The 15,428-nt window shown below is 47.0% G+C and overlaps 1 protein-coding gene across 2 annotated transcripts in view; it reads left to right on the top strand.

Annotated features, from left to right (window-relative positions):
* LOC137310393 (phosphorylase b kinase gamma catalytic chain, skeletal muscle/heart isoform-like) overlaps positions 1-15,428 on the top strand; it is a 171,295-nt gene that overhangs the window by 70,779 nt on the left and 85,088 nt on the right. For both annotated transcript variants that reach the window (XM_067978227.1, XM_067978226.1), the window contains exons 5-6: positions 7,642-7,707; positions 13,011-13,174. In XM_067978227.1, coding sequence (XP_067834328.1) covers positions 7,642-7,707; positions 13,011-13,174 — 230 coding nt within the window. The remainder of the gene's footprint in view (positions 1-7,641; positions 7,708-13,010; positions 13,175-15,428) is intronic.

The following is a 15,428-nucleotide window of genomic DNA, read 5'->3' as shown; positions in this document are numbered from 1 at the left end:
GTGATTTAGACAAATTGAGTGAGTGGGCAAATACATGGCAGATGCAGTATAATGTGGATAAATGTGAAGTTATCCACTTCGGAAGAAAAAACAGAAAGGCAGAGTATTATTTAAATGGTGATAGATTGGGGAATGTTGATGTACAAAGGGACCTGAGTGTCCTTGTACACCAGTCACTGAAAGCAAACATGCAGGTGCAGCAAGCAGTTAGGAAGGCAAATGGTATGTTGCAAGAGGATTTGATTACAGGAGTAAGGATGTGTTGCTGCAGTTATACAGGGCCTTGGTGAGACCACACCTGGAGTATTGTGTGCAGATTTGGTCTCCTTACCTAAGAAAGGATATACTTGCCATAGAGGGAGTGCAGCGACGATTCACCAGACTGATCGCTGGGATGGCAGGACTGTCATATGAGGAGAGATTGGGTCGACTCGGCCTGTATTCACTCGAGTTTAGAAGAATGAGAGGGGATCTCATTGAAACATATAAAATTCTGACAGGGCTAGACAGACTGGATGCAGGGAGGATGTTTCCCCTGGCTGGGGGGGTCCAGAACAAGGGGTCACAGTCTCAGGATACGGTGTAGGGCATTTAGGACTGAGATGAGGAGAAATTTCTTCACTCAGAGAGGGTGGTGAACCTGTGGAATTCTCTACCACAGAAGGCTGTGGAGGCCAAGTCACTGAATATATTTAAGAAGGAGCTAGATAGATTTCTAGACACAAAAGGCATCAAGGGGTATGGGGAGAGAGCGGGAATATGGTATTAAGATAGAGGATCAGCCATGATCATATTGAATCGGGTTCGAAGGGCTGAATGGCCTACTCCTGCTCCTATTTTCGATGTTTCATCAACTGCCGTTTGTGGAAAAGAATTCCAAATTTCTACCACCCTTTGCGCATAGAAGTGTTTCCGAAGTGACTCCTGAATGTCCTGGCTCTAATTTTTAGGCATTCAGACGCATTTTCGGGGCATGGGAGTCCGCGTAGCGTCTACACAACGGGTGCTATGCGGCCCAATTTAGCCTCCCAAAACTTCAAAAGACACCAACGCATCAAAACAGGCCAACACTTCAAAACAGGCCAACACTTCAAAACAGGCCAACTCATCTAAACACACCAACACTTCAAAACACACCAACCCTTCAAAAAAGAGGAGGGGGATTAGCCTGGCAATTACAGGCCAGTCAGCCTAACGTCAATGATGGGGAAAATTTTAGAGACTCTATTCTGGGACAAAATTAACTGGCACTTGGAAAAGTATGGGCTAATAAATAAAAGTATGGGCTCATGAATGATAGTCGGCACGGATTAGATAAAGTTGGGAGGGAGGATGCACGTGTGGAGAATATGTGCCGGCAGACACCAGTTGGGCCGAATGGCCTATTTCTGTGCTGTAGACTCGATATAACACACCAACAAATCAAAATACACCAACACTTAGATTTTTTTTTCTTCGTTCATGGGATGTGGGCATTGCTGACAAGGCCGGCATTTATTGCCCATCCCTAATTGCCCTTGAGAAGGTGGTGGTGAGCCGCCTTCTTGATCTGCTGCAGTCCGTGTGGTGAAGGTTCTCCCACAGTGCTGTGAGGAAGGGAGTTCCAGGATTTTGACCCAGCGACGATGAAGGAAAGGCGATAGATTTCCAAGTCGGGATTGTGTGTGACTTGGAGGGGAACGTGCAGGTGGTGTTGTTCCCATGTGCCTGCTGCCCTTGCCCTTCTAGGTGGTAGAGGTCGCGAGTTTGGGAGGTGCTGTCGAAGAAGCCTTGGCGAGTTGCTGCAGTGCATCCTGTGGATGGTGCACACTGCAGCCACAGTGCGCCGGTGGTGAAGAGAGTGAATGTTTAGGGTGGTGGATGGGGTGCCAATCAAGCAGGCTGCTTTGTCCTGGATGGTGTTGAGCTTCTTGAGTGTTGTTGGAGCTGCACTCATCCAGGCAAGTGGAGAGTATTCCATCACACTCTTGACTTGGGCCTTGTAGATGGTGGAAAGGCTTTGGAGAGTCAGGAGGTGAGTCACCCGCTGGAAAATACCCAGCCTCTGATCTGCTCTTGTAGCCACAGTATTTATGTGGCTGGTCCAGTTAAGTTTCTGGTCAATGGTGATCCCCAGGATGTTGATGGTGGGGGATTCGGCGATGGTAATGCCGTTGAATGTCAAGGGGAGGTGGTTAGACTCTCTCTTGTTGGAGATGGTCATTGCCTGGCACTTGTCTGGCGCGAATGTTACTTGCCACTTATGAGCCCAAGCCTGGATGTTGTCCAGGTCTTGCTGCATGCGGACTCGGACTGCTTCATTATCTGAGGGGTTGCGAATGGAACTGAACACTGCAATCATCAGCAAACATCCATATTTCTGACCTCATGATGGAGGGAAGGTCATTGATGAAGCAGCTGAAGATGGTTGGGCCTAGGACACTGCCCTGAGGAACTCCTGCAGCAGTGTCCTGGGGCTGAGATGATTGGCCTCCAACAACCTCTACCATCTTCCTTTGTGCTAGGTATGACTCCAGCCACTGGAGAGTTTTCCCCCTGATTCCCATTGACTTCAGTTTTACTAGGGCTCCTTTGTGCCACACTTGGTCAAATGCTGCCTTGACGTCAAGGGCAGTCACTCTCATCTCACCTCTGGAATTCAGCTCTTTTGTCCATGTTTGGACCAAGGCTGTAATGAGGTCTGGAGCCGAGTGGTCCTGGCGGAACCCAAACTGAACATCGGTGAGCAGCTTATTGGTGAGTAAGTGCCGCTTGATAGCACTGTCGACGACACCTTCCATCACTTTGCTGATGATTGAGAGTAGACTGATGGGGCGGTAATTGGCCGGATTGGATTTATCCTGCTTTTGTGGACGGGACACACCTGGGCAATTATCCACATTGTCGGGTAGATGCCAGTGCTGTAGCTGTACTGGAACAGTTTGGACTAGTTCTTCAGCCCTACAGCTGGGATGTTGTCGCAGCCCATAGCCTTTGTTGTATCAAAAGAGGACATAGGTTAAGGCAAAAGAACCAAAGGTGACATGTGGAAAAACCTTTTTACACAGCGAGTGGTTTGGATCTGGAATGCACTGCCCGAGGGGGTGGTGGAGGCAGATTCAATCATCACCTTCAAAAGGGAACTGGATAAGTACTTGAAAGGAAAAAATTTGCAGGGCTACGGGGAAAGGGCGGGGGAGTGGAACTAGCTGGATTGCTCTTGCATAGAGCCGGCACGGACTCGATGGGCTGAATGGCCTCCTTCTGTGCTGTTACCTTCCTATGAATCTGTACACAAAAACTTCAAAATATACCAACACATCAAAATACACCAACATAGGAAAACACTCCCGGTGCCACGTGCCAGTAAGTATAGAAATAGGAGGATAGAGTAGATGAATGCGTGGCTGGAGAGATGGTGCAGGAGGGAGAGCTTTAGATTCCTGGGGCATTGGGACCAGTTCTAGGTGGGGGGGGGGGGCGGTGAGACCTGTACAGGCCGGACGGGTTGCACCTCGATAGGGCCGGGACCAATATCCTTGTGGGGAGGTTTGCTAGTGCTATTGGGGAAGGTTTAAACTTGCTTGGCAGGGGGATGGGAACCCGAGTGTAGATTCAGATGGGACAGAATCACAACTGGAGATAGAAGGCAGAAAATTAGTCAGTGACTTCGGAAGGCAGAGGAAACAAAGGTTAGAAAATAAAGAACAAAGGAGTTTGGCAGTGCTTAATGGTGTATACCTCAATGCAAGGAGTATAGTCCACAAAAAGCAGGACAAATCCAATCCGGCCAATTACCGCCCCATCAGTCTACTCTCAATCATCAGCAAAGTGATGGAAGGTGTCGTCGACAGTGCTATCAAGCGGCACTTACTCACCAATAACCTGCTCACTGATGCTCAGTTTGGGTTCCGCCAGGACCACTCGGCTCCAGACCTCATTACAGCCTTGGTCCAAACATGGACAAAAGAGCTGAATTCCAGAGGTGAGGTGAGAGTGACTGCCCTTGACATCAAGGCAGCATTTGACCGAGTGTGGCACCAAGGAGCCCTAGTAAAATTGAAGTCAATGGGAATCAGGGGGAAAACTCTCCAGTGGCTGGAGTCATACCTAGCACAAAGGAAGATGGTAGTGGTTGTTGGAGGCCAATCATCTCAGCCCCAGGGCATTGCTGCAGGAGTTCCTCAGGGCAGTGTCCTAGGCCCAACCATCTTCAGCTGCTTCATCAATGACCTTCCCTCCATCATAAGGTCAGAAATGGGGATGTTCGCTGATGACTGCACAGTGTCCAGTTCCATTCGCAACCCCTCAGATAATGAAGCAGTCCGAGCTCGCATGCAGCAAGACCTGGACAACATCCAGGCTTGGGCTCATAAGTGGCAAGTAACATTCGCGCCAGATAAGTGCCAGGCAATGACCATCTCCAACAAGAGAGAGTCTAACCACCTCCCCTTGACATTCAACGGCATTACCATCGCCGAATCCCCCACCATTAACATCCTGGGGGTCACCATTGACCAGAAACTTAACTGGACCAGCCATATAAATACTGTGGCTACGAGAGCAGGTCAGAGGCTGGGTATTCTGCGGCGAGTGACTCACCTCCTGACTCCCCAAAGCCTTTCCACCATCTACAAGGCCCAAGTCAAGAGTGTGATGGAATACTCTCCACTTGCCTGGATGAGTGCAGCTCCAACAACACTCAAGAAGCTCAACACCATCCAAGATAAAGCAGCCCGCTTGATTGGCACCCCATCCACCACCCTAAACATTCACTCCCTTCACCCCCGGCGCACTGTGGCTGCAGTGTGCACCATCCACAGGATGCACTGCAGCAACTCGCCAAGGCTTCTTCGACAGCACCTCCCAAACCCGCGACCTCTACCACCTAGAAGGACAAGGGCAGCAGGCGCATGGGAACAACACCACCTGCACGTTCCCCTCCAAGTCACACACCATCCTGACTTGGAAATATATCGCCGTTCCTTCATTGTCACTGGGTCAAAATCCTGGAACTCCCTTCCTAACAGCACTGTGGGAGAACCGTCACCACACGGACTGCAGCGGTTCAAGAAGGAGGCTCACCACCACCTTCTCGAGGGCAATTAGGGATGGGCAATAAATGCCGGCCTTGCCAGCGACGCCCACATCCCGTGAACGAATAAAAAAAAAAAATAGTGAATAAGGCAGATGAGCTGAGAGCACAGATGGACACGTGGCAGTATGATATCTTAGCTATTACAGAAACATGGCTTAAAGAGGGGCAAGAATGGCAGCTCAATGTTCCTGGTTATAGGGTTTCCAGACGAGATAGAGAAGGGGTTAAAAAAGGAGGTGGGAGGCAATTTTGGTCAAAGAAACAATTACAGCTGTGAGGAGGGATGATAAGTTCGAAGGATCATCAACTGAGGCCATATGGGTTGAGCTATGGAACAAAAAAGGGGCAGTCACACTCTAGAGTGTGTACTCTGGACCCCCAAACAGTCAGGGAGATAGAAGAATAAAAATGTAGGCAAATTTCTGAGAAGTGCAAAAACAGTTGGGCAGTAAAAGTAGGGGATTTCAACTACCCGAATATTAACTGGGATAGAAACAGTGCAAAACGTATAGAGGGCGCAAAATTCTTAAATTGCATTCAGGAGAACTTTTTTAGCCAGTACATAGCAAGCCCAACGAGAGAGGGGGCAGTTCTGGATTTAGTTTTAGGGAATGAAGCTGGGCAGGTGGAAGGAGTATCAGTGGGAGAGCATTTTGGTGGTATTGATCATAATTCAATTAATTTTAGCATAATTTTGGAAAAGGACAAAGATAGAACAGGAGTAAAAGTTCTCAATTGGGGAAAGGCCAATTTTACTAAGCTGAGAAGTGATTTAGCAAAAGTGGACTGGAAACAATTACTTGAAAGTAAATCAGTGGGAGGGGGTGATTCAAGGGGTGCAGAGTAAACATGTTCCCACAAAGAAAAAGGGTGGGGCTGCCAAATCTAGAGCCCCCTGGACGTCAAGGAGCATACAGGGTAAGATAAGACTACAGAATACTACAGAAAGTCTAGAGGAGTAAAGAAAGTGCAGGGGTGAAATTAAAAAGGAAATTAGGAAAGCAAAGAGAGAGCATGAAAAAATATTGGCAAGTAAAATCAAGGAAAATCCAAAGATGTTTTATAAATATATAAAGAGCAAGAGGATAACTCAGGAAAGAGTAGGGCCAATTAGAGACCAAAAAGGTAACCTGTGTGTGGAGGTGGAAGATGTAGGTCTGGTTCTTAATGAATACTTTGCATCTGTCTTCACAAAAGAGGGGGACGATGCAGAGATTGTAGTTAAGGAGGAGGAGTGTGAAATATTGGACGGGATAAACATAGTGAGAGAGGAAGTATTAAGGGGAATAGCATCTTTGAAAGTAGATAAATCACCAGGCCCGGATGAAATGTATCCCAGGCTGTTAAAAGAAGCAAGGGAGGAAATATCGGAGGCTCTGACCATCATTTTCCAATCCTCACTGGATACAGGCGTAGTGCCGGAGGATTGGAGGAATGCTAACGTTGTACCATTGTTTAAAAAGGGAGCGAAGGATAGACCGAGTAATTACAGGCCAGTCAGTCTAACCTCGGTGGTGGGCAAATTATTGGAATCAATTCTGAGGGACAGGATAAACTGTCACTTTGAAAGGCACAGATTAATCAAGGACAGTCAGCCTGGATTTGTTGAGGGAGGGTCGTAATGCATTTGGGGAGGGCAAACAAGGCAAGGGAGTACACAATAAATGGGAGGATACTGAGAGGTGTAGAGGAACAGAGGGACCTTGGAGTGCATGTCCACAGATCCCTGAAGGTAGCAGCACAGGTAAATAAGGTGGTTAAGAAGGCAAATGGGATACTTTCCTTAAGCAGGGATGTTATGCTAGAACTGCATAAAACACTAGTTAGGCCACAGCTTGAGTACTGCGTACAGTTCTGGTCACCACATTACAGGAAAGATGTGATTGCACTAGAGAGGGTACAGAGGAGATTTACGAGGATGTTGCCAGGACTGGAGAATTTTAGTTATGATTACAGATTGGATAGGCTGGGGTTGTTTTCTTTGGAACAGAGGAGGCTGAGGGGTGATTTAATTGAGGTGTATAAAATTATGAGGGGCTGAGATAGAGTGGATAGGAAGGACCTATTTCCTTTAGCGGAGGGGTCAATAACCAGGGGTCATAGATTTAAAGTAATTGGTAGAAGGATTAGACGGGAGCTGAGGAAAGAAAAATCACCCATAGGATGGTGGGGGTCTGGAACTCACTGCCTGAGAGGGTGGTAGAGGCAGAAACCCTCAACTCATTTAAAAAGTACCTGGATGTGCACCTGAAGTGCCGTAACCTACAGGGCTACGGACCAAGTGCTGGAAAGTGAGATTATACTGGGTGGCTCATTTTCAGCCGGCGGCGAACACGATGGGCCGAATGGCCTCCTTCTGTGCCGTTCTATGATTCTATGAAAACACAACAACACTTCAAATTACACCAACACAGGAAAACACACCAACACATCAAAATGACCGGTCATGTTGTATTTTGGTTATTTAGGTTCTCTTGTGCAAATGGAGCAACTACGCCACACCCATGTCAGGGAAATGTTCCAACTTCTAATGTAACATCTTTAAAATGTTCTTATGTTCACAGGATGAAGAGAGGAGAGCTGTTTGACTACTTGACTGAAAAAGTTACTTTAAGTGAAAAGGAGGCCAGGTAAATGAATATCTCCATATATCTGCATATCGTATGTAAACATCCCAGTGAACTATCATCCCATCATCCAAACTAGTTTAAAACTCTCACTTGCCCAGATGAGGCTTACCTCTAGAATGCTGGAGGTGTGGTACAGAGTCTAACATTTCCCTTGATGAGCTGAACAGTCCTAGATGGAGTATTTTGCATAATAGGGTGTTGCTGAGAACATTTTAGTCACTCGTGATTATGACATCTTTAGTCACTAGAAATTGTGACAATTTTAGTCACTACTGATTGTGACAACTTGAGACACTAGCGATTGTGATTGCATTTGGTTTGACCAATCTGCTTTGACAGAAATTCACATGACCTGCATATTGAGAACGCAGAGTGATTCTGCCGTCCATATCCTGCTATCTCCCCAATCTTTCAGTCCTGTTTAGAAAATTTGTTTTTCCCTTTAATTGATAAATGAAGTTGTTCCAATTTTCAGAGGCTGATATTTTGCACTTTTCAGCTGATGCTTCCTACAATAAAATATTTTAGAAGATTTTAAAACATTTCGTCGATGATGCTACAGCAGGTTTTCTTCTCCAGCCTTCCCAAGTGTAGAGGTATTTTATACATAACTGTCTCCACCCCTTCAATCACCCTCACTCCACCTCCACCTCCTCCTTTAAGACCCTCCTTCTAACCTCCCTCTTTTACTAAGCTTTTAGTCACGCCTCCCAATATCTCCTCCTGTGGTTCGGTGTTGATTTTTGTCTGATATGCTTCTGTGAAGCACCTTGGGACGTTTTTCTACGCTATACAAATGCAAGTTGTTGTTGCTGCTGCTGAAACTCCCATCCATTAATAATCTACCTTCTCACTCAATGATTCCAACTTACTTGCCAGCCTCTCGAGCTCCATCTGGAGCTTCTCCACACACCTTCTATCCTGCACAAATCCATCTCACCATTCCTTCACATACTTCCACTGGCTCTCCGTCCCTTCAAAACTTGTGCTCTCATCTTTAACATAAGGGCCTTGTCTCTCCCCAAGGCCTTGTCTCTCCCCGGGGGCCTTGTCTCTCCCCGGGGGCCTTGACTCTCCCCGGGGGCCTTGACTCTCCCCGGGGGCCTTGTCTCTCCCCGGGGGCCTTGTCTCTCCCTGGGGGCCTTGACTCTCCCCGGGGGCCTTGTCCCTCCCCGGGGGCCTTGCCCTCCCCTAGGGCCTTGTCTCTCCCCGGGGGCCTTGCCCTCCCCTGGGGCCTTGTCTCTCCCCGAGGGCCTTGTAACTCCCCGGGGGCCTTGCCCTCCCCTAGGGCCTTGTCCCTCCCCTAGGGCCTTGTCTCTCCCCGAGGGCCTTGTCTCTCCCCGAGGGCCTTGTCCCTCCCCACGGGCCTTGTCCCTCCCCTCGGGCCTTGTCTCTCCCCTGGGGCCTTGTCCCTCCCCTAGGGCCTTGTCCCTCCCCTAGGGCCTTGTCCCTCCCCTAGGGCCTTGTCCCTCCCCGAGGGCCTTGTCTCTCCCCAAAGGCCTTGTCTCTCCCCTGGGGCCTTGTCCCTCCCCGAGGGCCTTGTCTCTCCCCAAAGGCCTTGTCTCTCCCCAAAGGCCTTATCTCTCCCAAAGGGCCTTGTCTCTCTGTACCTTTACAATCTCCTGGAGCTTTGCCTGCACTCTCCATTTTCCAATACCGTCTGCACATTCTTATCCCCTTCACTGAACCATCAGTGGCGTTGCCTGAAAATTTGCTACCACACCCTGGAACTCCCTTCCTAAACACCCTTCTCTTGCTACATCTCTCCCCACCCACATAAACCTCCCTAAAACCTATTTCTTGGCAGTGATTCCTGCCACCTGCACCTCCCCCCCTCCACAACTCCTGCTGAGGTCAAGGGTCAGACCATTAGCCGGATTGTGCCTTGATATATTTTGTTATGTTAAAGGTGCTGTATAAATGCAGCCTCTTATGTTGATGTATTTTCAATTCCCGTTTGCTGCTCTGCCTGCTCCACACTATCCTAGTGACCAGCTCCCAAACCTCCACCAATGTCACACTGACACAAGCCACTAAGAATGAGAAAATGAGACATTTTAAGAACAGGAAAAGGCCAAACATTCTTTTTTCATAGATCGGCCCTCCCCCCAATCAAATGCCTCTCTCTCCAGGAAAACAGCCTGTTGTTGAACCCATTTCTATTGGCTGCCTCAATGGTTGCCTCGGTAACTCTATTAACCAAAGAGGTGAACCTGGGAACTGTACATGGGGAATTAGAGGCCACCATGGTTCTACCAGTGCGTGGTTCAACACACTGGCCCTGATTCATTACCTATTTAGGTACAACATGCAACCGAATAGTTTGGTGAGGCTTATTGGTGATCACCATGAGGTTCACCGGAAGTGGGAGGATTATCAAACACACCGTCACTTCAGACTGCAACCTTGTGACACCCTTACATTGGAAAGTCAACCACAGCATCCATCAGGGCCATCCCTTGGAATGGATGCTGACTGTATGACAATGAGTTCCATCAGCCTGTGTCGCACTGCACTTTAGGAAGGATGTGAAGGCCTTGGAGAGGGTGCAGAGGAGGTTTACTAGAATGGTACCAGGGATGAGGGACTTCAGTTATGTGGATAGACTGGAGAAACTGGGGTTGTTTTCCTTAGAGCAGAGAAGGGTGCGAGGAGATTTAATCAAAGTGTTCAAAATCATGATGGGTTTAGATAAAGTAAATAAAGAGAAACTGTTCCCATTGGCAGAAGGGTCGAGAACCAGAGGACACAGATTTAAGGTGATTGGCAAAAGAACCAAAGGCAACATGAGGAGAAACATTTTTACGCAGCGAGTAGTTTTGATCTGGAATGTGCTGCTTGAAAGAGCTGTGGAAGCAGATTGAATCGTGGCTTTCAAAAAGGAACTGGATAAATACTTGAAGGGAAAAAATTTGCAGGGCTCCGGGGAAAGAGCGGGGGAGTGGGACTAACTGGATTGCTCTTACAAAGAGCCAGCACAGGCTCGAAGGGCCGAATGTCCTCCTTCTGTGCTGTAACGATTCTATGATTCTACGTGTCACTTTCCATGGGTTACTGTTAACCAAGTTCTGTAAATCAGTCTTTTGTCAATATTAATGCTGCAAAGCCTTTATCTTGTTTGTTCCTAATAAAACATACATATTTACAGTGACCAACCAATCAGATTGACTTGGGTCAGTGAAGCATGACTAGGGTCTGAGATCCGATTCTGGGTCTATGTTAATTGGGCCGATCTCAGCGGAATGGCAGTGACAGGGCTACAGTTAACTTCAGCACTCCTGATAGGGAGGGGAAAATCAGCTGGCATTCCTGCTGCTGATTACTCTCCATCACTCCTGCTGGAGATAGAATCATAGAATCATAGAAGTTACAACATGGAAACAGGCCCTTCGGCCCAACATGTCCATGTCGCCCAGTTTATACCACTAAGCTAGTCCCAATTGCCTGCACTTGGCCCATATCCCTCGATACCCATCTTCCCCATGTAACTGTCCAAATGCTTTTTAAAAGACAAAATTGTACCCGCCTCTACTACTGCCTCTGGCAGCTCGTTCCAGACACTCACCACCCTTTGAGTGAAAAAATTGCCCCTCTGGATCCTTTTGTATCTCTCCCCTCTCACCTTAAATCTGTGCCCCCTCGTTATAGACTCCCCTACCTTTGGGAAAAGATTTTGACTATCGACCTTATCTATGCCCCTCATTATTTTATAGACTTCTATAAGATCACCCCTTAACCTCCTACTCTCCAGGGAATAAAGTCCCAGTCTGTCTAACCTCTCCCTGTAAGTCAAACCATCAAGTCCCGGTAGCATCCTAGTAAATCTTTTCTGCACTCTTTCTAGTTTAATAATATCCTTTCTATAATAGGGTGACCAGAACTGTACACAGTACTCCAAGTGTGGCCTCACCAATGCCCTGTACAACTTCAACAAGACATCCCAACTCCTGCATTCAATGTTCTGACCAATAAAACCAAGCATGCTGAATGCCTTCTTCACCACCCTATCCACCTGTGACTCCACTTTCAAGGAGCTATGAATCTGTACTCCTAGATCTCTTTGTTCTATAACTCTCCCCAACGCCCTACCATTAACGGAGTAGGTCCTGGCCCGATTCGATCTACCAAAATGCATCACCTCACATTTATCTAAATTAAACTCCATCTGCCATTCATCGGCCCACTGGCCCAATTTATCAAGATCCCGTTGCAATCCTAGATAACCTTCTTCACTGTCCACAATGCCACCAATCTTGGTGTCATCTGCAAACTTACTAACCATGCCTCCTAAATTCTCATCCAAATCATTAATATAAATAACAAATAACAGCGGACCCAGCACCGATCCCTGAGGCACACCGCTGGACACAGGCATCCAGTTTGAAAAACAACCCTCGACAACCACCCTCTGTCTTCTGTCGTCAAGCCAATTTTGTATCCAATTGGCTACCTCACCTTGGATCCCATGAGATTTAACCTTATGTAACAACCTACCATGCGGTACCTTGTCAAATGCTTTGCTGAAGTCCATGTAGACCACGTCTACTGCACAGCCCTCATCTATCTTCTTGGTTACCCCTTCAAAAAACTCAATCAAATTCGTGAGACATGATTTTCCTCTCACAAAACCATGCTGACTGTTCCTAATTAGTCCCTGCCTCTCCAAATGCCTGTAGATTCTGTCCCTCAGAATACCCTCTAACAACTTACCCACTACAGATGTCAGGCTCACTGGTCTGTAGTTCCCAGGCTTTTCCCTGCCGCCCTTCTTAAACAAAGGCACAACATTTGCTACCCTCCAATCTTCAGGCACCTCACCTGTAGCGGTGGATGATTCAAATATCTCTGCTAGGGGACCCGCAATTTCCTCCCTAACCTCCCATAACGTCCTGGGATACATTTCATCAGGTCCCGGAGATTTATCTACCTTGATGCGCGTTAAGACTTCCAGCACCTCCCTCTCTGTAATATGTACACTCCTCAAGACATCACTATTTATTTCCCCAAGTTCCCTCACATCCATGCCTTTCTCAACCGTAAATACCGATGTGAAATATTCATTCAGGATCTCACCCATCTCTTGTGGTTCCGCACATAGATGACCTTGTTGATCCTTAAGATGAATGTGTGTGGTGCCGAATGAGGGGACGGTTAGACTCGGCTGTGATGTCCCCCATTGGTGAGCAGCCTACTGAGACTCACCGTCTACTGGCCAGTAAGAATCAGTGCCTTCGGCAGCCGGGGGTGGGGGGGGCGCTTGGTACACTGAAATAATTAAACAGAACTGTCATTTCTGCTTCTAGAAATATCATGCGAGCACTGCTGGAGGTGGTTCAATTCCTCCATTCCAAGAACATCGTGCACCGAGATCTCAAACCAGAAAACGTCCTTCTTGATGATAACATGAACATCAAGTTGTCTGACTTTGGGTTTTCCTTACAACTTGACCCGGGTAAAAAACTGCGAGGTAAGGAGAGAGCTGACTGACTGGGGAATGAGATGAGTTGGCTCAGAGAAGGACTGACCTGAGATAACTTCTCCTGATGCTAAGTAAAAAGTCACAAAGGATTATTTCAACGTCCATCCAGCAAACAACCTATTAGCATCAGTCTGGGCAGAGTCAGGGAGTCAGAGACCTGGAGAGTGTGAAGTTTAGCCTCATTAGACAAGACAACTTCAATTTTTGCTTTCTTATTTTTACCTCAATGTACTTTATTTTAACTGTTCAATACTACAAACTGTTCAGAATCTGTTTGAACTTTTTGATTTGGTGCCTTACCTGTGAATAGGCTTGAACCAGTCCTGGGGGTTCATTGATTGGGTTCATGGTGTGGTTACCTGTTCTCCGATTGGCTGTTGTGGCCTTCGGGCTGAGGATGGTATAAATCTGAATTTAACTGCAACAGATTAGTGGTGAACAGTGGTGATTAGTGTTGAATAGTGGTGATCAGTGTTGAACAGTGCTGATCAGTGTTGAACAGTGGTGATCAGTGTTGAACAGTGGTGATCAGTGTTGAACAGTGGTGATCAGTGTTGAACAGTGGTGATCAGTGTTGAGTAGTGGTGATCACATTAATGACTTGGGTGTACAGGGTACAATTTCAAAATTTGCAGATGACACAAAACTTGGAAGTGTAGTAAACAGTGAGGAGGATAGTGATAGACTTCAAGAGGGTTGGTGGAATGGCCGGCACGTGGCAAATGAAATTTAATACAGAGAGGTGCGAAATGATACATTTTGGCAGAAAGAACGAGGCGAGGCAATATAAACTAAAGGGTACAATTCTAAAGGGGGTGCAGAAACAGAGACCTGGGGGTGTATGCGCACAAATCTTTGAAGGTGGCAGGACAGGTTGAGAAAGTGGTTAAAAAAGCATACATGATCCTGGGCTTTATAAATAGTGGCATAGAGTACAAAAGCAAGGATGTTATGATGAATTTTTTGCAAACACTGTTTCGGCCACAACTGGAGTATTGTTTCCAATTCTGGGCACTGCACTTTAGGAAAGATGTGGAGGATGAGGAAGAGATTTACTTGAATAATTCCAAGGATGAGGGACTTTAGTTACGCGGATAGACTGGAGAAGCTGGGGTTGTTCTCCTTGGAACAGAGAAGGTTGAGAGGAGATTTGATCGAGGTGTTCAAAATCATGAAGGGTCCAGACAGAGTAGATAGAGAGAAACTGTTCCCATTGGCGGAAGGGTCGAGAACCAGAGGACACAGATTTAAGGTGATTGCAAAAAAAACAAAGGCGACATGAGGAAAAATTGTTTTACGCAGTGAGTAGTTATGATTTAGAATGTGCTGCCTGAAAGGGTGGTGGAAGCAGATTCAATTGTGGCTTTCAAAAAGGAATTGGATAAATACTTGAAGGGAAAAAATTTTCAGGGCTACAGGAAAAGAGCGGGAACTAACTGGATTGCTCTTACAAAGAGCCGGCACAGGCTCGATGGGCCAAATGACGACCTTCTGTGCTGTAACCATTCTATGATTCTATGATCAGTGGTGAGCAGTGGTGATCATTAGTGATTTGTGTTTAATAGTGGTGATCAGCGGAGTGTCAAAAGACGGCAGTGTGTGGAGTTCAGGCTTGAGCTGTTGTTGAGGAGATAAATCACTAAGTTGTTGTGTTTGATTCTATAAAACTTCTAAGAGATTGCCAGGAATTTCCTGGGTGGTTGCCCCGATCGGCTGCCATTCCCTACGTGTGGCTGTAGATTGTGGTGGTGCCACCACTCACTCCAGGTAGCGCTGCACTGTGCTCAGTCCTTCTCCGAGATTGGCACTGAGCTGCACTGTGACCTGGTCGTCAGTCTCAGACTGTCCAAGGTGATCCTCAGTGCATCCATATACACAGAAATACATAGACGTCACAACACGGAAACAGGCCATTCGGCCCAACCAAGTGTGGGTAAATAATCACATTTACCCATTCTCTTCCCATATCCCTTCATCCCCTTTTCCTTCATCCCCCTCTCCAATCTAATCTTCAATGTTGAGATTGTTTCTGCCTCAATCACTAACTCTGGAAGTGAATTCCACAGCCTCACAACTCTCTGTGTGAAGAAGTTTCTCCTTCCCTCTGTTCTAAATCTCTCACATTTAATCCTGTATCTATGAACCCTCGTTCTTAACCCCTCAATGACTGGAAACAGTTTGCTTCTATCTACCCTGTCGCAGCCTTTCATCATTTTAAACACTTCTATAACATCGTCCCGTA

Source organism: Heptranchias perlo, unplaced genomic scaffold (assembly GCF_035084215.1).
Source record: "Heptranchias perlo isolate sHepPer1 unplaced genomic scaffold, sHepPer1.hap1 HAP1_SCAFFOLD_251, whole genome shotgun sequence".
Classification (NCBI taxonomy): Eukaryota; Metazoa; Chordata; class Chondrichthyes; order Hexanchiformes; family Hexanchidae; genus Heptranchias; species Heptranchias perlo.
Note: the sequence above shows the minus strand (reverse complement) of the source record. Positions and strands in the feature narration are given on the sequence as shown.